Source organism: Rhynchophorus ferrugineus, unplaced genomic scaffold (genome assembly GCF_030347505.1).
Source record: "Rhynchophorus ferrugineus isolate W39M unplaced genomic scaffold, kcgeb_rfMv2 rfM3, whole genome shotgun sequence".
NCBI lineage: Eukaryota > Metazoa > Arthropoda > Insecta > Coleoptera > Curculionidae > Rhynchophorus > Rhynchophorus ferrugineus.
In genome coordinates this window covers 53,905,138-53,932,478 of record NW_027472582.1, presented here as the reverse complement: position 1 = coordinate 53,932,478, position 27,341 = coordinate 53,905,138, and the positions used below count along the sequence as shown (strand labels likewise).

Below are 27,341 nucleotides of genomic sequence, written 5' to 3'. Positions count from 1 at the left end.
TCGCTTTAGCTTATTTTTCCTCTTAGCCCTTTACCACATTTAGTCAATACTAGATAAGCTGCCTTGTTTTAGTCGATTCCTCGTGTCTTTCGAGTTTTACCCTTGTACTGTTGTTCGGCAAAGTCTCCCTCGTGAAGATTTGAGTGTTGCCACCCAAATCTTCCTTCCCCTCTGTCTCTATCCCTCTATTCCTCAATCCTTCCTTAACAAAAATGGGGAATGTCGCTAAGGACGCTCTCCAATTCTGTTTATACCACCTCGACAGTCAGCAAGGTGTTTGCTCATCATCTACTACTTGCACTGATCGCTACTCTGTTTTTTGCCTATTATTGGGTGTCCTGATGTTGCTACCCTCGTGCCTGTCCTAAAAAGACCCATCCTTTCCCTCGAATGAGCTCGTGTTTCCAGTTTAATGGGACCTGAAGTTTGCCACCACGTGTGTGATCGCATGTAGCCGATGCCCTCATCCCACCCATTCGATTCCTTCAAGCCTTTTTTACCACGAAAAAAAAAATGAAGGAAGGAAAACCTTGCACCCCAAAAATTTTACTAACCACTAATAAAGAACGGACCGAAGGACCACAAATGTTCGGAGACAATGAATTGCAAGACAGCCATACAGAACAGAAGCGATTGTAGTTTAATTTTCTGAGGTTTATATGAGAAAGATCCAAAAGAGCAAAAATAGCTACCACAGAGGGTAACTAAAAATGCCGTTTTCAATATCGCGTTTTAATTGCTTGCTAAGTTCTTTTTGCAAAGACTCATGAGTTAGTCCATCTCCATAAAATAATACTGTGCATATGATGATGCACGAGGTGTGGTGTATTTCGAGTTGCTAAAATCGAATCAAGCTGTTACTGCAAATAACTGCTGACATTATCTAAACGAATTGAGCGACATTTTGTTGTAAAAAGGCCATGAACAGAAGCAAACATATCCTCTTGCATGACAACACTTCTGGCTGGATGACTGGATTCCAGACAACTACATCCTTCATTCTACATTCAGCTAACTTCCACATACCAAAGAAACGCTGAATAGGCAGAGTGTAACGCCGCTCGCTATTGAAACGTAAAAGACAACTCGAAGCAAGTTATTTTGACCTAAATTTAATTATATAGATTTGAACGACGTATGGCTCAGGTAGATGGTGCTACGTATCACACAACATACGCTACATGAACGATTAGAAGGCACATTTTACTCTCATGGCACAAAAATTTGTAAATAGAGATGGAATATAGGAAGATTAAAACAATACATACAGATATTGCATTGTCCACAGAAATCAATATCCGAAACAATATACCTATCAACAAGAAAAGGAAGTGAAAGTACAAAGGACATAAATATATAATAACTCTAGAATTACATAGTGTATTGACAAAATTAAAGAACGGAAAAGCACCGAGTAGAGATAAAATAATAGTTTAAAGAACGATCAGAAAGCTACTAAATTATTAGCAGAAATTCACAAAAGAGCATGGAAAAATGACGTATTGTATCGATATTTAATAGTAGAAAATCGTCTAAAATCAGAAAAGGAATTTGACAAAATAAGAAAACCAATACTATGGAATATACTTGTATTCGAACCAAAAGGTATACTGAATATGAATATTTAAGATGTTCTGCCTAAAAATGTCTGCATGATCCCCTTAACAGCAATACACCCTACTTTTTGATGATCTGGTATGGCCATAATAAGTTATAACCCGTCTTATGTCTGAATCGAAGAAAATACCTTTGTTTATGAGATGTTTGGAAACTTTGTAATTGTGTATTTGAGGCAGTGTGATCTTTAGGAAGTTATGTTACAAACTGCTTCAACAATTTCAACTTTATATGCAGCAAAAAGCTACTAAAGCTACTGCTATGAAAGCTACTAAATTATTAGTAGAAATTCACAAAAGAGCATGGAAAATGACGTATTGTATCGATATTTAATAGTAGAAAATCGTGTAAAATCAGAAAAGGAATTTGACAAAATAAGAAAAGCAATACTATGGAATATACTTGTATTCGAACCAAAAAGTATACTGAATATGAATATTTAAGATGTTCTGCCTAAAAATGTCTGCATGATCCCCTTAACAGCAATACACCCTACTTTTTGATGATCTGGTATGGCCATAATAAGTTATAACCCGTCTTATGTCTGAGTCGAAGAAAATACCTTTGTTTATGAGATGTTTGGAAATTTTGTAATTGTGTATTTGAGGCAGTGTGATCTTTAGGAAGTTATGTTACAAACTGCTTCAACAATTTCAACTTTATATGCAGCAGTGCTAAAAGATCTTTATGTAGAAGTACCAAATTTTCTTGCAGGAAATAATTTTCCCCAACTTTAAGCACCTTCGGCGGCTAACTCTTTTTTGTCCAGAGATTTGTTCGGCCTCTGCTATCCCTTAAACACAAAAAGCAAGGGAATTTGATAAACCCAGCTTGTTAAAATTATGAAAAAAAAGCTTGACAAAAAAATGTTCTAAATCCTGACATTCTAGAAATGTATGAGCAACACTCGTTTGGCATGGAGGTTTTGAGTGAATCTATAACTTCACAACCTCGATTGCCTCAAAATAAATAAATAACTTCCATTGAGCAAGTTATTTTGACCTAAATTTAATTATATAGATTTGAACGACGTATGGCTCAGGTAAATGGTGCTACGTATCACACAACATACGCTACATGAACGATTAGAAGGCACATTTTACTCTCATGGCACAAAAATTTGTAAATAGAGATGGAATATAGGAAGATTAAAACAATACATACAGATATTGCATTGTCCACAGAAATCAATATCCGAAACAATATACCTATCAACAAGAAAAGGAAGTGAAAGTACAAAGGATATAAATATATAATAACTCTAGAATTACATAGTGTATTGACAAAATTAAAGAACGGAAAAGCACCGAGTAGAGATAAAATAATAGTTTAAAGAACGATCAGAAAGCTACTAAATTGTTAGTAGAAATTCACAAAAGAGCATGGAAAAATGACGTATTGTATCGATATTTAATAGTAGAAAATCGTCTAAAATCAGAAAAGGAATTTGACAAAATAAGAAAAGCAATACTATGGAATATACTTGTATTCGAACCAAAAGGAGTAAGTAATAAAATTATAATTATTATTAGCTTTTGCAGATGATACTTCAGTTGGTAAGGATACTTACAGCGTATGGAGAACAAAAGACAGGTAAAAAGAATTTGGTCAGCAACGCTAGAAAGGGGAAAGAGAAGAAAACAGAGGGTGAGGCTAGGAGTCATGGATGTGGAGATATACAGAGCAAAGGAAAAACCTGAAGATGACAGATACAATTCTGCCAAAACTATAAGCAGATGGAAGAACGTGTGACCGAATCAGATTACAAAATTCATCCAGTTAAATCCCCTCTTGCCAGTGAAATGCGTTAGAGAGAAAAGCATTGATAGTGTTAAATACTAAGTTGCTACGGCTTTTATTGAAAATATTATTACGTCTTGAAGCAACTAAAGCATCTCAAAAAATTAAAAATAATGTAATATCGGATTCACTGTAAAGGAATAGACCTCATATAAAGCGGGTGACAGATCAAGATATCTTTAATGTTGGCTCTGATGTTTGATCCACATATGAAGTATATAAAAACAGTGAGTAGAATAAAATCAACGAAGATTTATTATATATGAGACACGGATATTTCAAAATAGGACGTTGAAGCACTTATGGCAAAATGATAATAAAAATAATGTAAAGACAATAAAAGTTGATGGAAAAAGACAAACGTTGGAATAACAATTGATTATTATGAGTGGAAAAGATCCCAACAAGTGAATCGACAAAGGCTGTAATTAAGGAATGGTAACATAAATCAAATTTTGAAGAAATCAGACTTTTTGTAAATATTAAAAATACATTAGGAAGAGTGCAGTGGTTAAATCTGGTTTTATCAAGAAAGATGTATACAAGTAGTAATAGAACAAACAAAAGAAAAATACAGTGACATGTGACAGTAAATATGATTTCTAATGAAACTAAAATTGATTACTTGGATATAAAATTGTTAATTAGGCGGTGGTCGCCAACCTACAAACAAACTATTGTGGCTCTTTAATTAATTGTAGCTTAAGTCCTTCAATAATGTATGCATGTACATTTACAGACATGACTATCGCGACCATGTATAAAGGCCATCTGTTTTAAGACTACCTGAATGGTGAACTAGTGAACTAAGTGATCTATTCAGAGTAAGAAACATTCAACCTTTGAGTATTCAAGCGTGTATTTAAAGCTGCAGTATAACTTAATCCGGCAAACAAACGCTTCGACTACGAGCAACGAAATTTGGATAGAAACATAACAAACAAACCTTTCCATCAAGTACAGGCGATACAAATTTTTATGTTATTTATATGTATCTAAATTTGCGTCTATCTAAATATGTCTATAAATTGTTGACTATCCCAATTTAAACTAGTGGTTGCCAACATAAACCGCCCTAAATAGAAGCCGTTCTAATAGTTCTAAGTTCTAAATTAATATTTTACTTTTGTTTTAGAGTGAATTACATTATTCTTAGTTCTTCTTCTATTTCTACCAGAAATTACAGACGACTTCCCAACCTATCACAACAACCTAAATGTATAGCTTGCACATCCAATAATTTTTAAGTTCACATCATTATGTCTGAAGTAAAACGTTCGTCTAGAACTGTAAACATTATTCAACAGCGGTCCTTTATATGTGTCGATCCTTATGCGTAAATAAGAATACAAAATACAAAATGGGATTATTATAAAATAACATTCCACAAGATGAGTTCTTTGGCTCGAAATAATAAATGTAAAATAAAGCGCTAAGAAAAATTTAACCGAAAACTAAGGAAAATTTAGCAACATCCGGTCACTGAAAACAATTTTAAAATGGGAATCGACATATTTAAGTATAAATGTTTGCTTTTCGCCATTAACGTAAAAGAATTTAGAATTTCATGCATAAAAAGGCCACAATTCGCAGTTGGCCCATTAAGCGGGTAGGAAAATTTAAATTTTAAATGGTTTTTGTTAGAGAGGCTAAATCCAGTTTGAAATGTTCAAGGGGGCAACGAGAAAATGAAGATTTCTATATTTCGCCTAGCTAAAAAGAAAGTTTTCAGAATTACATATAATAACTATAAAACTTAAGCAGAATTAAAAAATGGTATCTAATTACCAAATATAGATACTGAAGACATAACGTTGACCATCCGTTATAACATGTTCAGCGTAATGTGCAGAACGATAATATTTCCAACAAAAATAAAAAAATTAAATGCTTTAAAAATATATATTTATTCAATACTAATACATAATAATAATTCAATAATCAAATAATACCCTCTCAATTTAATAATATCACTCTAGCTCTAAATCAATATTGTTGAACGGACAATTGACTACAAGACAGGCCTTACGACACTTTCTTTTAACTCTGTCATATAGAGCATCATCGCCGCAATGTTTTGTATATTGATAAAATTTTTCAGATTCCCATGTACACTCATAAAAACTGCTACAATTTCTTTCAACGGGGAACATACCCACTTCTGTACATGTAAAATCACCACCCCATCCCTCATCACAATCGGTGTCCGCTACGCAAGCTTGTTCGTCATTACTAAATGTTTCCCCTGGTGGACATAAATATTGTTTAAGGTGATAACGATCAAATATGTAATCATATTCACAGGAATAATATCTATTACATTTGTAAGGATGTCCCCAGACACCATCAGCTGTACACTTTAATTCAGGCTCTCCAGGACACTGAACCGGCAAAGTCGTACAATAAATATTATAGGAATCATACAATGTACCTTCAGGACAATTTCCCTTCATACCAACAAACTCATCACCCAACTTTACACACAAATGATATTCTCTGCAATTCACCGGATCAGCGAACTTTCCTGCAGCATAACATTCAAATTCACCAGAACTACTGTTAGTTGTTGAGGTGTATTCAACTGTCGATGACTGGCTGCTTTCAGATGCTGCGGTGGAAGCAGAAGACGATTCGCTGCTTTCAGATGCTACGGTAGAGGCCGAAGATGACCCGCTGCTTTCAGATGCAGCGGTTGAAGCCGAAGACGATTCGCTGCTTTCAGATGCTGCGGTTGAAACCGAAGATGACTCGCTGCTTTCAGATGCCGCTGTAGATGCCGAAGACGATTCGCTGATTTCAGATGCAGCGGTTGATGCCGAAGATGACTCACTGCTTTCAGATGCTGCGGTAGAAGCCGAAGACGATTCGCTACTTTCAGATGCTATGGTAGAGGCCGAAGAGAACTCGCTGCTCTCAGATGCTGCGGTAGAGGCGGAAGATGACTCGCTGCTTTCAGATGCGGCGGTTGAAGCCGAAGATGACTCGCTGCTTTCAGATGCTGCGGTAGAGGCGGAAGATGACTCGCTGCTTTCAGATGCGGCGGTTGAAGCCGAAGATGACTCGCTGCTTTCAGATGCTGCAGAAGACGGTTCGCTGCTTTCAGATTCTGCGGTAGAGGCCGAAGAGGATTCGCTGCTCTCAGATGCAGCGGTTGAAGCCGAAGACGATTCGCTGCTTTCAGATGCTGCGGTAGAGGCCGAAGATGACTCGCTGCTTTCAGATGCGGCGGTTGAAGCCGAAGATGACTCGCTGCTTTCAGATCCTACGGTGGAAGCAGAAGACGATTCGCTGCTTTCAGATTCTGCGGTAGAGGCCGAAGAGGACTCGCTGCTCTCAGATGCAGCGGTTGAAGCCGAAGACGATTCGCTGCTTTCAGATGCTGCGGTAGAGGCCGAAGATGACTCGCTGCTTTCAGATGCGGCGGTTGAAGCCGAAGATGACTCGCTGCTTTCAGATGCTACGGTGGAAGCAGAAGACGATTCGCTGCTTTCAGATTCTGCGGTTGAAGCTGAAGATGACTCGCTGTTTTCAGATGCTGCGGTAGAGGCGGAAGATGACTCGCTGCTTTCAGATGCTGTGGTGGAAGCAGAAGATGATTGGCTGCTTTCAGATTCTGCTGTGGAAGCAGAAGACGATTCGCTGCTTTCAGATGCAGCGGTTGAAGCCGAAGACGATTCGCTGCTTTCAGATGCTGCGGTTGAAACCGAAGATGACTCGCTGCTTTCAGATGCCGCTGTAGATGCCGAAGACGATTCGCTGCTTTCAGATGCAGCGGTTGATGCCGAAGATGACTCACTGCTTTCAGATGCTGCGGTAGAGGCCGAAGACGATTCGCTACTTTCAGATGCTATGGTAGAGGCCGAAGAGGACTCGCTGCTCTCAGATGCTGCGGTAGAGGCGGAAGATGACTCGCTGCTTTCAGATGCGGCGGTTGAAGCCGAAGATGACTCGCTGCTTTCAGATGCTGCGGTAGAGGCGGAAGATGACTCGCTGCTTTCAGATGCGGCGGTTGAAGCCGAAGATGACTCGCTGCTTTCAGATGCTGCGGTAGAGGCGGAAGATGACTCGCTGCTTTCAGATGCGGCGGTTGAAGCCGAAGATGACTCGCTGCTTTCAGATGCTGCGGTGGAAGCAGAAGACGATTCGCTGCTTTCAGATTCTGCGGTAGAGGCCGAAGAGGACTCGCTGCTCTCAGATGCAGCGGTTGAAGCCGAAGACGATTCACTGCTTTCAGATGCTGCGGTAGAGGCCGAAGATGACTCGCTGCTTTCAGATGCGGCGGTTGAAGCCGAAGATGACTCGCTGCTTTCAGATGCTGCGGTGGAAGCAGAAGACGATTCGCTGCTTTCAGATTCTGCGGTAGAGGCCGAAGAGGACTCGCTGCTCTCAGATGCAGCGGTTGAAGCCGAAGACGATTCGCTGCTTTCAGATGCTGCGGTAGAGGCGGAAGATGACTCGCTGCTTTCAGATGCGGCGGTTGAAGCCGAAGATGACTCGCTGCTTTCAGATGCTGCGGTGGAAGCAGAAGACGATTCGCTGCTTTCAGATTCTGCAGTAGAGGCCGAAGAGGACTCGCTGCTCTCAGATGCAGCGGTTGAAGCCGAAGACGATTCGCTGCTTTCAGATGCTGCGGTAGAGGTCGAAGATAACTCGCTGCTTTCAGATGCGGCGGTTGAAGCCGAAGATGACTCGCTGCTTTCAGATGCTGCGGTAGAGGCGGAAGATGACTCGCTGCTTTCAGATGCGGCGGTTGAAGCCGAAGATGACACGCTGCTTTCAGATGCTGCGGTAGAGGCGGAAGATGACTCGCTGCTTTCAGATGCGGCGGTTGAAGCCGAAGATGACTCGCTGCTTTCAGATGCTGCGGTGGAAGCAGAAGACGATTCGCTGCTTTCAGATTCTGCGGTAGAGGCCGAAGAGGACTCGCTGCTCTCAGATGCAGCGGTTGAAGCCGAAGACGATTCGCTGCTTTCAGATGCTGCGGTAGAGGCCGAAGATGACTCGCTGCTTTCAGATGCGGCGGTTGAAGCCGAAGATGACTCGCTGCTTTCAGATGCTGCGGTGGAAGCAGAAGACGATTCGCTGCTTTCAGATTCTGCGGTAGAGGCCGAAGAGGACTCGCTGCTCTCAGATGCAGCGGTTGAAGCCGAAGACGATTCGCTGCTTTCAGATGCTGCGGTAGAGGCGGAAGATGACTCGCTGCTTTCAGATGCGGCGGTTGAAGCCGAAGATGACTCGCTGCTTTCAGATGCTGCGGTGGAAGCAGAAGACGATCGATGGACGAACCTGAAGATGACTCGCTGCTTTCAGATTCTGCGGTAGAGGCCGAAGAGGACTCGCTGCTCTCAGATGCAGCGGTTGAAGCCGAAGACGATTCGCTGCTTTCAGATGCTGCGGTAGAGGTCGAAGATAACTCGCTGCTTTGAGATGCGGCGGTTGAAGCCGAAGATGACTCGCTGCTTTCAGATGCTGCGGTGGAAGCAGAAGATGATTCGCTGCTTTCAGATTCTGCGGTTGAAGCCGAAGATGACTCGCTGCTTTCAGATGTTGCGGTAGAGGCGGAAGATGACTCGCTGCTTTCAGATGCTGTGGTGGAAGCAGAAGATGATTGGCTGCTTTCAGATTCTGCTGTGGAAGCAGAAGACGATTCGCTACTTTCAGATGCTGCGGTAGAGGCCGAAGATGACTCGCTGCTTTCAGATGCTGCGGTAGAGGCCGACGAGGACTCGCTGCTCTCAGATGCAGCGGTTGAAGCCGAAGACGATTCGCTGCTTTCAGATGCTGCGGTAGAGGCCGAAGATGACTCGCTGCTTTCAGATGCGGCGGTTGAAGCCGAAGATGACTCGCTGCTTTCAGATGCTGCGGTGGAAGCAGAAGACGATTCGCTGCTTTCAGATTCTGCGGTTGAAGCCGAAGATGACGCGCTGCTTTCAGATGCTGCGGTAGAGGCGGAAGATGACTCGCTGCTTTCAGATGCTGTGGTGGAAGCAGAAGATGATTGGCTGCTTTCAGATTCTGCTGTGGAAGCAGAAGACGATTCGCTGCTTTCAGATACAGCGGTTGAAGCCGAAGACGATTCGCTACTTTCAGATGCTGCGGTAGAGGCGGAAGATGACTCGCTGCTTTCAGATGCTGTGGTGGAAGCAGAAGATGACGACTCGCTGCTTTCAGATGCTGCCTTGGAAGCAGAAGACGATTCGCTACTTTCAGATGCTGCGGTAGAGGCCGAAGAGGACTCGCTGCTCTCAGACGCAGCGGTTGAAGCTGAAGACGATTCGCTTCTTTCAGATGCTGTGGTAGAGGCCGAAGATGACTCGCTGCTTTCAGATGCTGTGGTGGAAGCAGAAGATGATTGGCTGCTTTCAGATTCTGCTGTGGAAGCAGAAGACGATTCGCTGCTTTCAGATGCAGCGGTTGAAGCCGAAGACGATTCGCTGCTTTCAGATGCTGCGGTTGAAGCCGAAGATGACTCGCTGCTTTCAGATGCCGCGGTAGAGGCCGAAGATGACTCGCTGCTTTCAGCTGCAGCAGTTGAAGCCGAAGATGACTCGCTGCTTTCAGATGCTGCGGTAGAGGCGGAAGATGACTCGCTGCCTTCAGATACTGCGGTGGAAGCAGAAGATGATTCGCTGCTTTCAGATGCGGCGGTTGAAGCCGAGGATGAGTCGCTGCTTTCAGATGCTGCGGTGGAAGAGGAAGATGACTCGCTGCTTTCAGATGTGGCGGTTGAAGCCGAAGATGATTCGCTACTTTCAGAAGCTGCGGTAGAGGCCGACGATGACTCGCTGCTTTCAGATGCTACTGTAGATGCCGACGAAGATTCGCTGATTTCAGATGCAGTGGTTGAAGCCGAAGACGATTCGCTGCTTTCAGATGTTGCGGTAGAGGCCGAAGAGGACTCGCTGCTCTCAGATGCTGCGGTGGAAGCCGACGAAGATTCGCTGCTTTCAGATGCAGCGGTTGAAGCCGAAGACGATTCGCTGCTTTCAGATGCTGCGGTTGAAACTGAAGATGACTCGCTGCTTTCAGATGCCGCTGTAGATGCCGAAGACGATTCGATGATTTCAGATGCAGCGGTTGATGCCGAAGATGACTCACTGCTTTCAGATGCTGCGGTAGAGGCCGAAGACGATTCGCTACTTTCAGATGCTATGGTAGAGGCCGAAGAGAACTCGCTGCTCTCAGATGCTGCGGTAGAGGCAGAAGATGACTCGCTGCTTTCAGAAGCGGCGGTTGAAGCCGAAGATGACTCGCTGCTTTCAGATGCTGCGGTAGAGGCGGAAGATGACTCGCTGCTTTCAGATGCGGCGGTTGAAGCCGAAGATGACTCGCTGCTTTCAGATGCTGCGGTGGAGGCCGAAGACGATTCGCTTCTTTCAGATGCTGCGGTAGAGGCCGAAGATGACTCGCTGCTTTCAGATGCTGCGGTGGAAGCAGAAGACGATTCGCTGCTTTCAGATTCTGCGGTTGAAGCCGAAGATGACTCGCTGCTTTCAGATGCTGCGGTAGAGGCGGAAGATGACTCGCTGCTTTCAGATGCTGCGGTAGAGGCGGAAGATGACTCGCTGCTTTCAGATGCGGCGGTGGAAGCAGAAGATGACTCGCTGCTTTCAGATGCTGCGGTAGAGGCCGAAGATGACTCGCTGCTTTCAGTTGCGGCGGTGGAAGCAGAAGATGACTCGCTGCTTTCAGATGCTGCGGTAGAGGCGGAAGATGACTCGCTGCTTTCAGATGCGGCGGTGGAAGCAGAAGATGACTCGCTGCTTTCAGATGCTGCGGTAGAGGCGGAAGATGACTCGCTGCTTTCAGATGCTGCGGTAGAGGCCGAAGATGACTCGCTGCTTTCAGATGCCGCTGTAGATGCCGAAGACGATTCGCTGCTTTCAGATTCTGCGGTTGAAGCCGAAGATGACTCGCTGCTTTCAGATGCTGCGGTAGAGGCGGAAGATGACTCGCTGCTTTCAGATGCTGCGGTAGAGGCGGAAGATGACTCGCTGCTTTCAGATGCGGCGGTGGAAGCAGAAGATGACTCGCTGCTTTCAGATGCTGCGGTAGAGGCCGAAGACGATTCGCTGCTTTCAGATGCGGAGGTGGAAGCAGAAGATGACTCGCTGCTTTCAGATGCGGCGGTTGAAGCCGAAGACGATTCGCTGCTTTCAGATTCTGCGGTTGAAGCTGAAGATGACTGGCTGCTTTCAGATGCTGCGGTAGAGGCGGAAGATGACTCGCTGCTTTCAGATGCGGCGGTGGAAGCAGAAGATGACTCGCTGCTTTCAGATGCTGCGGTAGAGGCCGAAGACGATTCGCTGCTTTCAGATGCGGAGGTGGAAGCAGAAGATGACTCGCTGCTTTCAGATTCTGCGGTTGAAGCCGAAGATGACTGGCTGCTTTCAGATGCTGCGGTAGAGGCGGAAGATGACTCGCTGCTTTCAGATGCTGCGGTAGAAGCGGAAGATGACTCGCTGCTTTCAGATGCGGCGGTTGAAGCCGAAGATGACTCGCTGCTTTCAGATGCTGCAGTAGAGGCGGAAGATGACTCGCTGCTTTCGGATGCGGCGGTTGAAACCGAAGATGACTCGCTGCTTTCAGATGCTGCGGTTGAAACCGAAGATGACTCGCTGCTTTCAGATGCCGCTGTAGATGCCGAAGACGATTCGCTGCTTTCAGATGCTGCGGTGGAAGCAGAAGACGATTCGCTGCTTTCAGATTCTGCGGTTGAAGCCGAAGATGACTCGCTGCTTTCAGATGCTGCGGTAGAGGCGGAAGATGACTCGCTGCTTTCAGATGCTGCGGTAGAGGCGGAAGATGACTCGCTGCTTTCAGATGCGGCGGTTGAAGCCGAAGATGACTCGCTGCTTTCAGATGCTGCGGTAGAGGCGGAAGATGACTCGCTGCTTTCGGATGCGGCGGTTGAAGCCGGAGATGACTCGCTGCTTTCAGATGCTGCGGTTGAAACCGAAGATGACTCGCTGCTTTCAGATGCCGCTGTAGATGCCGAAGACGATTCGCTGCTTTCAGATGCTGCGGTAGAGGCCGAAGACGATTCGCTGCTTTCAGATGCGGAGGTGGAAGCAGAAGATGACTCGCTGCTTTCAGATTCTGCGGTTGAAGCCGAAGATGACTGGCTGCTTTCAGATGCTGCGGTAGAGGCGGAAGATGACTCGCTGCTTTCAGATGCTGCGGTAGAGGCGGAAGATGACTCGCTGCTTTCAGATGCGGCGGTTGAAGCCGAAGATGACTCGCTGCTTTCAGATGCTGCAGTAGAGGCGGAAGATGACTCGCTGCTTTCGGATGCGGCGGTTGAAGTCGAAGATGACTCGCTGCTTTCAGATGCTGCGGTTGAAACCGAAGATGACTCGCTGCTTTCAGATGCCGCTGTAGATGCCGAAGACGATTCGCTGCTTTCGGATGCTGCGGTGGAAGCAGAAGACGATTCGCTGCTTTCAGATTCTGCGGTTGAAGCCGAAGATGACTCGCTGCTTTCAGATGCTGCGGTAGAGGCGGAAGATGACTCGCTGCTTTCAGATGCTGCGGTAGAGGCGGAAGATGACTCGCTGCTTTCAGATGCGGCGGTTGAAGCCGAAGATGACTCGCTGCTTTCAGATGCTGCGGTAGAGGCGGAAGATGACTCGCTGCTTTCAGATGCGGCGGTTGAAGCCGAAGATGACTCGCTGCTTTCAGATGCTGCGGTTGAAACCGAAGATGACTCGCTGCTTTCAGATGCCGCTGTAGATGCCGAAGACGATTCGCTGCTTTCAGATGCTGCGGTAGAGGCCGAAGATGATTCGCTACTTTCAGATGCTGCGGTAGAGGCCGAAGATGACTCGCTGCTTTCAGATGCTGCGGTGGAAGCAGAAGACGATTCGCTGCTTTCAGATTCTGCGGTTGAAGCCGAAGATGACTCGCTGCTTTCAGATGCTGCGGTAGAGGCGGAAGATGACTCGCTGCTTTCAGATGCTGCGGTAGAGGCGGAAGATGACTCGCTGCTTTCAGATGCGGCGGTGGAAGCAGAAGATGAATCGCTGCTTTCAGATGCTGCGGTAGAGGCCGAAGATGACTCGCTGCTTTCAGATGCTGCGGTAGAGGCGGAAGATGACTCGCTGCTTTCAGATGCGGCGGTGGAAGCAGAAGATGACTCGCTGCTTTCAGATGCTGCGGTAGAGGCGGAAGATGACTCGCTGCTTTCAGATGCGGCGGTGGAAGCAGAAGATGACTCGCTGCTTTCAGATGCTGCGGAGGAAGCAGAAGACGATTCGCTGCTTTCAGATTCTGCGGTTGAAGCCGAAGATGACTCGCTGCTTTCAGATGCTGCGGTAGAGGCCGAAGAGGACTCGCTGCTCTCAGACGCAGCGGTTGAAGCCGAAGACGATTCGCTGCTTTCAGATTCTGCGGTTGAAGCCGAAGATGACTCGCTGCTTTCAGATGCGGCGGTTGAAGCCGAAGATGACTCGCTGCTTTCAGATGCCGCGGTGGAAGCAGAAGACGATTCGCTGCTTTCAGATTCTGCGGTTGAAGCCGAAGATGACTCGCTGCTTTCAGATGCTGCGGTAGAGGCCGAAGAGGACTCGCTGCTCTCAGACGCAGCGGTTGAAGCCGAAGACGATTCGCTGCTTTCAGATGCTGCGGTAGAGGCCGAAGATGACTCGCTGCTTTCAGATGCGGCGGTTGAAGCCGAAGACGATTCGCTGCTTTCAGATTCTGCGGTAGAGGCCGAAGAGGAGTCGCTGCTCTCAGATGCAGTGGTTGAAGCCGAAGACGATTCGCTGCTTTCAGAGGCTGTGGTGGAAGCAGAAGACGATTCGCTGCTTTCAGATCCTGCAGTTGAAGCCGAAGATGACTCGCTGCTTTCAGATGCGGCGGTTGAAGCCGAAGATGACTCGCTGCTTTCAGATGCTGCGGTGGAAGCAGAAGACGATTCGCTTCTTTCAGATTCAGCGGTTGAAGCCGAAGATGACTCGCTGCTTTCAGATGCTGCGGTAGAGGCGGAAGATGACTCGCTGCTTTCAGATGCTGCGGTGGAAGCAGAAGACGATTCGCTGCTTTCAGATGCTGCCGTAGAGTCCGAAGATGACTCGCTGCTTTCAGATGCGGCGGTTGAAGCCGAAGATGACTCGCTGCTTTCAGATGCTGCGGTGGAAGCAGAAGACGATTCGCTGCTTTCAGATTCTGCGGTTGAAGCCGAAGATGACTCGCTGATTTCAGATGCTGCGGTAGAGGCGGAAGATGACTCGCTGCTTTCAGATGCGGTGGTAGAGGCCGAAGATGACTCGCTGCTTTCAGATGCTGCGGTAGAGGCGGAAGATGACTCGCTGCTTTCAGATGCGGCGGTAGAGGCCGAAGATGACTCGCTGCTTTCAGATGCTGCGGTAGAGGCCGAAGATGACTCGCTGCTTTCAGATGCTGCGGTGGAAGCAGAAGACGATTCGCTGCTTTCAGATTCTGCGGTTGAAGCCGAAGATGACTCGCTGCTTTCAGATGCTGCGGTAGAGGCGGAAGATGACTCGCTGCTTTCAGATGCGGCGGTAGAGGCCGAAGATGACTCGCTGCTTTCAGATGCTGCGGTAGAGGCCGAAGATGATTCGCTACTTTCAGATGCTGCGGTAGAGGCCGAAGATGACTCGCTGCTTTCAGATGCTGCGGTGGAAGCAGAAGACGATTCGCTGCTTTCAGATTCTGCGGTTGAAGCCGAAGATGACTCGCTGCTTTCAGATGTTGCGGTAGAGGCGGAAGATGACTCGCTGCTTTCAGATGCTGCGGTAGAGGCGGAAGATGACTCGCTGCTTTCAGATGCGGCGGTGGAAGCAGAAGATGACTCGCTGCTTTCAGATGCGGCGGTTGAAGCCGAAGATGACTCGCTGCTTTCAGATGGCGCTGTAGATGCCGAAGACGATTCGCTGCTTTCAGATGCAGCGGTTGATGCCGAAGATGACTCACTGCTTTCAGATGCTGCGGTAGAGGCCGAAGACGATTCGCTGCTTTCAGATTCTGCGGTAGAGGCCGAAGAGGAGTCGCTGCTCTCAGATGCAGCGGTTGAAGCCGAAGACGATTCGCTGCTTTCAGATTCTGCGGTTGAAGCCGAAGATGACTCGCTGCTTTCAGATGCTGCGGTAGAGGCCGAAGAGGACTCGCTGCTCTCAGACGCAGCGGTTGAAGCCGAAGACGATTCGCTGCTTTCAGATGCTGCGGTAGAGGCCGAAGGTGACTCGCTGCTTTCCGATGCGGCGGTTGAAGCCGAAGACGATTCGCTGCTTTCAGATTCTGCGGTAGAAGCCGAAGAGGACTCGCTGCTCTCAGACGCAGCGGTTGAAGCCGAAGATGACTCGCTGCTTTCAGATGCGGCGGTTGAAGCCGAAGATGACTCGCTGCTTTCAGATGCTGCGGTGGAAGCAGAAGACGATTCGCTGCTTTCAGATTCTGCGGTTGAAGCCGAAGATGACTCGCTGCTTTCAGATGCTGCGTTAGAGGCGGAAGATGACTCGCTGCTTTCAGATGCTGCGGTGGAAGCAGAAGAATATTCGCTGCTTTCAGATGCTGCCGTAGAGTCCGAAGATGACTCGCTGCTTTCAGATGCGGCGGTTGAAGCCGAAGATGACTCGCTGCTTTCAGATGCTGCGGTGGAAGCAGAAGACGATTCGCTGATTTCAGATTCTGCGGTTGAAGCCGAAGATGACTCGCTGCTTTCAGATGCTGCGGTAGAGGCGGAAGATGACTCGCTGCTTTCAGATGCGGCGGTAGAGGCCGAAGATGACTCGCTGCTTTCAGATGCGGCGGTGGAAGCAGAAGACGATTCGCTGCTTTCAGATTCTCCGGTTGAAGCCGAAGATGACTCGCTGCTTTCAGATGCTGCGGTAGAGGCGGAAGATGACTCGCTGCTTTCAGATACTGTGGTGGAAGCAGAAGATGATTGGCTGCTTTCAGATTCTGCTGTGGAAGCAGAAGACGATACGCTGCTTTCAGATTCTGCGGTTGAAGCCGAAGACGATTCGCTGCTTTCAGATGCTGCGGTAGAGGCCGAAGATGACTCGCTGCTTTCAGATGCGGCGGTTGAAGCCGAAGACGATTCGCTGCTTTCAGATTCTGCGGTAGAGGCCGAAGAGGAGTCGCTGCTTTCAGATGCGGAGGTGGAAGCAGAAGATGACTCGCTGCTTTCAGATGCTGCCGTAGAGGCCGAAGATGACTCGCTGCTTTCAGATGCTGCGGTAGAGGCGGAAGATGACTCGCTGCTTTCAGATGCGGCGGTGGAAGCAGAAGATGACTCGCTGCTTTCAGATGCTGCGGTAGAGGCGGAAGATGACTCGCTGCTTTCAGATGCGGCGGTGGAAGCAGAAGATGACTCGCTGCTTTCAGATGCTTCGGTAGAGGCGGAAGATGACTCGCTGCTTTCAGATGCGGCGGTGGAAGCAGAAGATGACTCGCTGCTTTCAGATGCTGCGGTAGAGGCGGAAGATGACTCGCTGCTTTCAGATGCGGCGGTGGAAGCAGAAGATGACTCGCTGCTTTCAGATGCTGCGGTAGAGGCCGAAGATGACTCGCTGCTTTCAGATGCGGCGGTGGAAGCAGAAGATGACTCGCTGCTTTCAGATGCTGCGGTAGAGGCGGAAGATGACTCGCTGCTTTCAGATGCGGCGGTGGAAGCAGAAGATGACTCGCTGCTTTCAGATGCTGCGGAGGAAGCAGAAGACGATTCGCTGCTTTCAGATTCTGCGGTTGAAGCCGAAGATGACTCGCTGCTTTCAGATGCTGCGGTAGAGGCGGAAGATGACTCGCTGCTTTCAGATGCTGCGGTAGAGGCGGAAGATGACTCGCTGCTTTCAGATGCGGCGGTTGAAGCCGAAGATGACTCGCTGCTTTCAGATGCTGCGGTTGAAACCGAAGATGACTCGCTGCTTTCAGATGCCGCTGTAGATGCCGAAGACGATTCGCTGCTTTCAGATGCAGCGGTTGAAGCCGAAGATGACTCGCTGCTTTCAGATGCTGCGGTGGAGGCCGAAGACGATTCGCTACTTTCAGGTGCTGCGGTAGAGGACGAAGATGACTCGCTGCTTTCAGATGCGGCGGTTGAAGCCGAAGATGACTCGCTGCTTTCAGATGCTGCGGTGGAGGCCGAAGACGATTCGCTACTTTCAGATGCTGCGGTAGAGGACGAAGATGACTCGCTGCTTTCAGATGCGGCGGTTGAAGCCGAAGATGACTCGCTGCTTTCAGATGCTGCGGTGGAAGCAGAAGACGATTCGCTGCTTTCAGATTCTGCGGTTGAAGCCGAAGATGACTCGCTGCTTTCAGATGCGGCGGTTGAAGCCGAAGATGACTCGCTGCTTTCAGATGCTGCGGTGGAAGCAGAAGACGATTCGCTGCTTTCAGATGCTTCGGTAGAGGCGGAAGATGACTCGCTGCTTTCAGATGCGGCGGTGGAAGCAGAAGATGACTCGCTGCTTTCAGATGCTGCGGTAGAGGCGGAAGATGACTCGCTGCTTTCAGATGCGGCGGTGGAAGCAGAAGATGACTCGCTGCTTTCAGATGCTGCGGTAGAGGACGAAGATGACTCGCTGCTTTCAGATGCGGCGGTTGAAGCGGAAGATGACTCGCTGCTTTCAGATGCTGCGGTGGAGGCCGAAGACGATTCGCTACTTTCAGATGCTGCGGTAGAGGACGAAGATGACTCGCTGCTTTCAGATGCGGCGGTTGAAGCCGAAGATGACTCGCTGCTTTCAGATGCTGCGGTGGAAGCAGAAGACGATTCGCTGCTTTCAGATTCTGCGGTTGAAGCCGAAGATGACTCGCTGCTTTCAGATGCGGCGGTTGAAGCCGAAGATGACTCGCTGCTTTCAGATGCTGCGGTGGAAGCAGAAGACGATTCGCTACTTTCAGATTCTGCGGTTGAAGCCGAAGATGACTCGCTGCTCTCAGATGCTGCGGTAGATGCCGAAGAGGACTCGCTGTTCTCAGACGCAGCGGTTGAAGCCGAAGACGATTCGCTGCTTTGAGATGCTGCGGTAGAGGCCGAAGATGACTCGCTGCTTTCAGATGCGGCGGTTGAAGCCGAAGACGATTCGCTGCTTTCAGATTCTGCGGTAGAGGCCGAAGAGGAGTCGCTGCTTTCAGATGCGGCGGTGGAAGCAGAAGATGACTCGCTGCTTTCAGATGCTGCCGTAGAGGCCGAAGATGACTCGCTGCTTTCAGATGCTGCGGTAGAGGCGGAAGATGACTCGCTGCTTTCAGATGCGGCGGTGGAAGCAGAAGATGACTCGCTGCTTTCAGATGCTGCGGTAGAGGCGGAAGATGACTCGCTGCTTTCAGATGCGGCGGTGGAAGCAGAAGATGACTCGCTGCTTTCAGATGCTTCGGTAGAGTCCGAAGATGACTCGCTGCTTTCAGATGCTGCGGTGGAAGCAGAAGACGATTCGCTGCTTTCAGATTCTGCGGTTGAAGCCGAAGATGACTCGCTGCTTTCAGATGCTGCGGTAGAGGCGGAAGATGACTCGCTGCTTTCAGATGCTGCGGTGGAAGCAGAAGACGATTCGCTGCTTTCAGATGCTGCGGTAGAGGCCGAAGATGACTCGCTGCTTTCAGATGCGGCGGTGGAAGCAGAAGATGACTCGCTGCTTTCAGATGCTGCGGTAGAGGCCGAAGATGACTCGCTGCTTTCAGATGCTGCGGTAGAGGCGGAAGATGACTCGCTGCTTTCAGATGCGGCGGTGGAAGCAGAAGATGACTCGCTGCTTTCAGATGCTGCGGTAGAGGCCGAAGATGACTCGCTGCTTTCAGATGCGGCGGTGGAAGCAGAAGATGACTCGCTGCTTTCAGATGCTGCGGTAGAGGCCGAAGATGACTCGCTGCTTTCAGATGCTGCGGTAGAGGCGGAAGATGACTCGCTGCTTTCAGATGCGGCGGTGGAAGCAGAAGATGACTCGCTGCTTTCAGATGCTTCGGTAGAGTCCGAAGATGACTCGCTGCTTTCAGATGCTGCGGTGGAAGCAGAAGACGATTCGCTGCTTTCAGATTCTGCGGTTGAAGCCGAAGATGACTCGCTGCTTTCAGATGCTGCGGTAGAGGCGGAAGATGACTCGCTGCTTTCAGATGCTGCGGTGGAAGCAGAAGACGATTCGCTGCTTTCAGATGCTGCGGTAGAGGCCGAAGATGACTCGCTGCTTTCAGATGCGGCGGTGGAAGCAGAAGATGACTCGCTGCTTTCAGATGCTGCGGTAGAGGCCGAAGATGACTCGCTGCTTTCAGATGCTGCGGTAGAGGCGGAAGATGACTCGCTGCTTTCAGATGCGGCGGTGGAAGCAGAAGATGACTCGCTGCTTTCAGATGCTGCGGTAGAGGCCGAAGATGACTCGCTGCTTTCAGATGCGGCGGTGGAAGCAGAAGATGACTCGCTGCTTTCAGATGCTGCGGTAGAGGCCGAAGATGACTCGCTGCTTTCAGATGCTGCGGTAGAGGCGGAAGATGACTCGCTGCTTTCAGATGCGGCGGTGGAAGCAGAAGATGACTCGCTGCTTTCAGATGCTGCGGTAGAGGCGGAAGATGACTCGCTGCTTTCAGATGCGGCGGTGGAAGCAGAAGATGACTCGCTGCTTTCAGATGCTGCGGAGGAAGCAGAAGACGATTCGCTGCTTTCAGATTCTGCGGTTGAAGCCGAAGATGACTCGCTGCTTTCAGATGCTGCGGTAGAGGCCGAAGATGACTCGCTGCTTTCAGATGCTGCGGTAGAGGCGGAAGATGACTCGCTGCTTTCAGATGCGGCGGTGGAAGCAGAAGACGATTCGCTGCTTTCAGATTCTCCGGTTGAAGCCGAAGATGACTCGCTGCTTTCAGATGCTGCGGTAGAGGCGGAAGATGACTCGCTGCTTTCAGATACTGTGGTGGAAGCAGAAGATGATTGGCTGCTTTCAGATTCTGCTGTGGAAGCAGAAGACGATACGCTGCTTTCAGATTCTGCGGTTGAAGCCGAAGACGATTCGCTGCTTTCAGATGCTGCGGTAGAGGCCGAAGATGACTCGCTGCTTTCAGATGCGGCGGTTGAAGCAGAAGACGATTCGCTGATTTCAGATTCTGCGGTTGAAGCCGAAGATGACTGGCTGCTTTCAGATGCTGCGGTAGAGGCGGAAGATGACTCGCTGCTTTCAGATGCGGCGGTAGAGGCCGAAGATGACTCGCTGCTTTCAGATGCGGCGGTGGAAGCAGAAGACGATTCGCTGCTTTCAGATTCTCCGGTTGAAGCCGAAGATGACTCGCTGCTTTCAGATGCTGCGGTAGAGGCGGAAGATGACTCGCTGCTTTCAGATACTGTGGTGGAAGCAGAAGATGATTGGCTGCTTTCACTGCTTTCAGATTCTGCGGTTGAAGCCGAAGACGATTCGCTGCTTTCAGATGCTGCGGTAGAGGCCGAAGATGACTCGCTGCTTTCAGATGCGGCGGTTGAAGCCGAAGACGATTCGCTGCTTTCAGATTCTGCGGTAGAGGCCGAAGAGGAGTCGCTGCTTTCAGATGCGGAGGTGGAAGCAGAAGATGACTCGCTGCTTTCAGATGCTGCCGTAGAGGCCGAAGATGACTCGCTGCTTTCAGATGCTGCGGTAGAGGCGGAAGATGACTCGCTGCTTTCAGATGCGGCGGTGGAAGCAGAAGATGACTCGCTGCTTTCAGATGCTGCGGTAGAGGCGGAAGATGACTCGCTGCTTTCAGATGCGGCGGTGGAAGCAGAAGATGACTCGCTGCTTTCAGATGCTTCGGTAGAGGCGGAAGATGACTCGCTGCTTTCAGATGCGGCGGTGGAAGCAGAAGATGACTCGCTGCTTTCAGATGCTGCGGTAGAGGCGGAAGATGACTCGCTGCTTTCAGATGCGGCGGTGGAAGCAGAAGATGACTCGCTGCTTTCAGATGCTGCGGTAGAGGCCGAAGATGACTCGCTGCTTTCAGATGCGGCGGTGGAAGCAGAAGATGACTCGCTGCTTTCAGATGCTGCGGTAGAGGCGGAAGATGACTCGCTGCTTTCAGATGCGGCGGTGGAAGCAGAAGATGACTCGCTGCTTTCAGATGCTGCGGAGGAAGCAGAAGACGATTCGCTGCTTTCAGATTCTGCGGTTGAAGCCGAAGATGACTCGCTGCTTACAGATGCTGCGGTAGAGGCGGAAGATGACTCGCTGCTTTCAGATGCTGCGGTAGAGGCGGAAGATGACTCGCTGCTTTCAGATGCGGCGGTTGAAGCCGAAGATGACTCGCTGCTTTCAGATGCTGCGGTTGAAACCGAAGATGACTCGCTGCTTTCAGATGCCGCTGTAGATGCCGAAGACGATTCGCTGCTTTCAGATGCAGCGGTTGAAGCCGAAGATGACTCGCTGCTTTCAGATGCTGCGGTGGAGGCCGAAGACGATTCGCTACTTTCAGGTGCTGCGGTAGAGGACGAAGATGACTCGCTGCTTTCAGATGCGGCGGTTGAAGCCGAAGATGACTCGCTGCTTTCAGATGCTGCGGTGGAGGCCGAAGACGATTCGCTACTTTCAGATGCTGCGGTAGAGGACGAAGATGACTCGCTGCTTTCAGATGCGGCGGTTGAAGCCGAAGATGACTCGCTGCTTTCAGATGCTGCGGTGGAAGCAGAAGACGATTCGCTGCTTTCAGATTCTGCGGTTGAATCCGAAGATGACTCGCTGCTTTCAGATGCGGCGGTTGAAGCCGAAGATGACTCGCTGCTTTCAGATGCTGCGGTGGAAGCAGAAGACGATTCGCTGCTTTCAGATGCTTCGGTAGAGGCGGAAGATGACTCGCTGCTTTCAGATGCGGCGGTGGAAGCAGAAGATGACTCGCTGCTTTCAGATGCTGCGGTAGAGGCGGAAGATGACTCGCTGCTTTCAGATGCGGCGGTGGAAGCAGAAGATGACTCGCTGCTTTCAGATGCTGCGGTAGAGGACGAAGATGACTCGCTGCTTTCAGATGCGGCGGTTGAAGCCGAAGATGACTCGCTGCTTTCAGATGCTGCGGTGGAGGCCGAAGACGATTCGCTACTTTCAGATGCTGCGGTAGAGGACGAAGATGACTCGCTGCTTTCAGATGCGGCGGTTGAAGCCGAAGATGACTCGCTGCTTTCAGATGCTGCGGTGGAAGCAGAAGACGATTCGCTGCTTTCAGATTCTGCGGTTGAAGCCGAAGATGACTCGCTGCTTTCAGATGCGGCGGTTGAAGCCGAAGATGACTCGCTGCTTTCAGATGCTGCGGTGGAAGCAGAAGACGATTCGCTACTTTCAGATTCTGCGGTTGAAGCCGAAGATGACTCGCTGCTCTCAGATGCTGCGGTAGATGCCGAAGAGGACTCGCTGTTCTCAGACGCAGCGGTTGAAGCCGAAGACGATTCGCTGCTTTGAGATGCTGCGGTAGAGGCCGAAGATGACTCGCTGCTTTCAGATGCGGCGGTTGAAGCCGAAGACGATTCGCTGCTTTCAGATTCTGCGGTAGAGGCCGAAGAGGAGTCGCTGCTTTCAGATGCGGCGGTGGAAGCAGAAGATGACTCGCTGCTTTCAGATGCTGCCGTAGAGGCCGAAGATGACTCGCTGCTTTCAGATGCTGCGGTAGAGGCGGAAGATGACTCGCTGCTTTCAGATGCGGCGGTGGAAGCAGAAGATGACTCGCTGCTTTCAGATGCTGCGGTAGAGGCGGAAGATGACTCGCTGCTTTCAGATGCGGCGGTGGAAGCAGAAGATGACTCGCTGCTTTCAGATGCTTCGGTAGAGTCCGAAGATGACTCGCTGCTTTCAGATGCTGCGGTGGAAGCAGAAGACGATTCGCTGCTTTCAGATTCTGCGGTTGAAGCCGAAGATGACTCGCTGCTTTCAGATGCTGCGGTAGAGGCGGAAGATGACTCGCTGCTTTCAGATGCTGCGGTGGAAGCAGAAGACGATTCGCTGCTTTCAGATGCTGCGGTAGAGGCCGAAGATGACTCGCTGCTTTCAGATGCGGCGGTGGAAGCAGAAGATGACTCGCTGCTTTCAGATGCTGCGGTAGAGGCCGAAGATGACTCGCTGCTTTCAGATGCTGCGGTAGAGGCGGAAGATGACTCGCTGCTTTCAGATGCGGCGGTGGAAGCAGAAGATGACTCGCTGCTTTCAGATGCTGCGGTAGAGGCCGAAGATGACTCGCTGCTTTCAGATGCGGCGGTGGAAGCAGAAGATGACTCGCTGCTTTCAGATGCTGCGGTAGAGGCCGAAGATGACTCGCTGCTTTCAGATGCTGCGGTAGAGGCGGAAGATGACTCGCTGCTTTCAGATGCGGCGGTGGAAGCAGAAGATGACTCGCTGCTTTCAGATGCTGCGGTAGAGGCGGAAGATGACTCGCTGCTTTCAGATGCGGCGGTGGAAGCAGAAGATGACTCGCTGCTTTCAGATGCTGCGGAGGAAGCAGAAGACGATTCGCTGCTTTCAGATTCTGCGGTTGAAGCCGAAGATGACTCGCTGCTTACAGATGCTGCGGTAGAGGCGGAAGATGACTCGCTGCTTTCAGATGCTGCGGTAGAGGCGGAAGATGACTCGCTGCTTTCAGATGCGGCGGTTGAAGCCGAAGATGACTCGCTGCTTTCAGATGCTGCGGTTGAAACCGAAGATGACTCGCTGCTTTCAGATGCCGCTGTAGATGCCGAAGACGATTCGCTGCTTTCAGATGCAGCGGTTGAAGCCGAAGATGACTCGCTGCTTTCAGATGCTGCGGTGGAGGCCGCAGACGATTCGCTACTTTCAGGTGCTGCGGTAGAGGACGAAGATGACTCGCTGCTTTCAGATGCGGCGGTTGAAGCCGAAGATGACTCGCTGCTTTCAGATGCTGCGGTGGAGGCCGAAGACGATTCGCCACTTTCAGATGCTGCGGTAGAGGACGAAGATGACCCGCTGCTTTCAGATGCGGCGGTTGAAGCCGAAGATGACTCGCTGCTTTCAGATGCTGCGGTGGAAGCAGAATACGATTCGCTGCTTTCAGATTCTGCGGTTGAAGCCGAAGATGACTCGCTGCTTTCAGATGCGGCGGTTGAAGCCGAAGATGACTCGCTGCTTTCAGATGCTGCGGTGGAAGCAGAAGACGATACGCTGCTTTCAGATTCTGCGGTTGAAGCCGAAGATGACTCGCTGCTTTCAGATGCTGCGGTAGAGGCCGATGAGGACTCGCTGCTCTCAGACGCAGCGGTTGAAGCCGAAGACGATTCGCTGCTTTCAGATGCTGCGGTAGAGGCCGAAGATGACTCGCTGCTTTCAGATGCGGCGGTTGAAGCCGAAGACGATTCGCTGCTTTCAGATTCTGCGGTAGAGGCCGAAGAGGAGTCGCTGCTCTCAGATGCAGCGGTTGAAGCCGAAGATGACTCGCTGCTTTCAGATGCGGCGGTGAAAGCAGAAGATGACTCGCTGTTTTCAGATGCTGCGGTAGAGGCCGAAGACGATTCGCTGCTTTCAGATGCGGCGGTAGAGGTCGAAGATGACTTGCTGCTTTCAGATGCTGCGGTGGAAGCAGAGGACGATTCGCTGCTTTCAGATGCGGCGGTTGAAGCCGAAGATGACTCGCTGCTTTCAGATGCTGCCGTAGAGGCCGAAGACGATTCGCTACTTTCAGATGCTGCGGTAGAGGCGGAAGATGACTCGCCGCTTTCAGATGCTGCGGTGGAAGCAGAAGACGATTCGCTGCTTTCAGATGCAGCGGTTGAAGCCGAAGATGACTCGCTGCTTTCAGATGCTGCGGTGGAGGCAGAAGATGATTCGCTGCTTTCAGATTCTGCGGTGGAAGCAGAAGACGATTCGCTGCTTTCAGATGCAGCGGTTGAAGCCGAAGAAGATTCGCTGCTTTCAGATGCTGCGGTGGAGGCAGAAGATAATTCGCTGCTTTCAGATTCTGCGGTGGAAGCAGAAGACGATTCGCTGCTTTCAGATGCTGCGGTGGAAGCAGAAGACGATTCGCTGCTTTCAGATGCAGCTGTTGAAGTCGAAGAAGACTCGCTGCTTTCAGATGCGGCGGTTGAAGCCGAAGATGATTCGCTGCTTTCAGATGCTGCCGTAGAGGCCGAAGACGATTCGCTATTTTCAGATGCTGCAGTAGAGGCGGAAGATGACTCGCTGCTCTCAGATGCTGCGCTGGAAGCAGAAGATGACTCGCTGCTGTCAGATGCGGCGGTTGAAGCCGAAGATGATTCGCTGCTTTCAGGCGTTGCGGTAGAGGCCGAAGATGACTCGCTGCTTTCAGATGCCGCTGTAGATGCCGAAGACGATTCGCTGCTTTCAGATGCAGCGGTTGAAGCCGAAGACGATTCGCTGCTTTCAGATGCTGCGGTGGAAGCAGAAGATGATTCGCTGCTTTCAGATTCTGCGGTGGAAGCAGAAGACGATTCGCTGCTTTCAGATGCGGCGGTGGAAGCAGAAGACGATTCGCTGCTTTCAGATGCGGCGGTGGAAGTGGAAGATGATTCGCTGCTTTCAGATTCTGCGGTGGAAGCAGAAGACGATTCGCTGCTTTCAGATGCTGCGGTTGAAACCGAGGATGACCCGCTGCTTTCAGATGCGATGGTGGAGGCCGAAGACGATTCACTGCTTTCAGATTCTGAGGTGGAAGCAGAAGATGATTCACTGCTTTCAGATTCTGAGGTGGAAGCAGAAGATGATTCGCTGCTTTCAGATGCTGCTGTAGATGCCGAAGAAGATTCGCTGCTTTCAGATGCAGCTGTTGAAGCTGAAGACGATTCGCTGCTTTCAGATGCTGCGGTAGAGGTCGAAGATGACTCGCTGCTTTCAGATACTACGGTGGAAGCAGAAGACGATTCGCTGCTTTCAGATGCGGCGGTTGAAGCCGAAGATGACTCGCTGCTTTCAGATGCTGCGGTAGAGGCGGAAGATGACTCGCTGCTTTCAGATGCTGCGGTGGAAGCAGAAGACGATTCGCTGCTTTCAGATGCAGGCGTTGAAGCCGAAGATGACTCGCTGCTTTCAGATGCTGCGGTGGAGGCAGAAGATGATTCGCTGCTTTCAGATTCTGCGGTGGAAGCAGAAGACGATTCGCTGCTTTCAGATGCAGCGGTTGAAGCCGAAGAAGATTCGCTGCTTTCAGATGCTGCGGTGGAGGCAGAAGATGATTCGCTGCTTTCAGATTCTGCGGTGGAAGCAGAAGACGATTCGCTGCTTTCAGATGCAGCGGTTGAAGCCGAAGATGACTCGCTGCTTTCAGATGCTGCGGTGGAGGCAGAAGATGATTCGCTGCTTTCAGATGCGGCGGTGGAAGCAGAAGATGACTCGCTGCTTTCAGATGCTGCGGTAGAGGACGAAGATGACTCGCTGCTTTCAGATGCGGCGGTTGAAGCCGAAGATGACTCGCTGCTTTCAGATGCTGCGGTGGAGGCCGAAGACGATTCGCTACTTTCAGATGCTGCGGTAGAGGACGAAGATGACTCGCTGCTTTCAGATGCGGCGGTTGAAGCCGAAGATGACTCGCTGCTTTCAGATGCTGCGGTGGAAGCAGAAGACGATTCGCTGCTTTCAGATTCTGCGGTTGAAGCCGAAGATGACTCGCTGCTTTCAGATGCGGCGGTTGAAGCCGAAGATGACTCGCTGCTTTCAGATGCTGCGGTGGAAGCAGAAGACGATTCGCTACTTTCAGATTCTGCGGTTGAAGCCGAAGATGACTCGCTGCTCTCAGATGCTGCGGTAGATGCCGAAGAGGACTCGCTGTTCTCAGACGCAGCGGTTGAAGCCGAAGACGATTCGCTGCTTTGAGATGCTGCGGTAGAGGCCGAAGATGACTCGCTGCTTTCAGATGCGGCGGTTGAAGCCGAAGACGATTCGCTGCTTTCAGATTCTGCGGTAGAGGCCGAAGAGGAGTCGCTGCTTTCAGATGCGGCGGTGGAAGCAGAAGATGACTCGCTGCTTTCAGATGCTGCCGTAGAGGCCGAAGATGACTCGCTGCTTTCA

At 50.1% G+C, this 27,341-nt stretch overlaps 1 protein-coding gene across 1 annotated transcript in view; it reads right to left on the bottom strand.

The window, feature by feature from the left end:
* Positions 1-5,305: 5,305 nt before the first annotated feature.
* The window catches only part of LOC143193682 (uncharacterized), a 28,790-nt gene continuing 6,754 nt past the window's right edge, over positions 5,306-27,341 (bottom strand). Inside the window, 4 exon segments of the mRNA XM_076400003.1 lie at positions 5,306-8,694; positions 8,697-20,093; positions 20,133-20,843; positions 20,961-27,200. Of these exon segments, the coding sequence (XP_076256118.1) occupies positions 5,388-8,694; positions 8,697-20,093; positions 20,133-20,843; positions 20,961-27,200 (21,655 nt within the window). The 3' untranslated portion in view covers positions 5,306-5,387.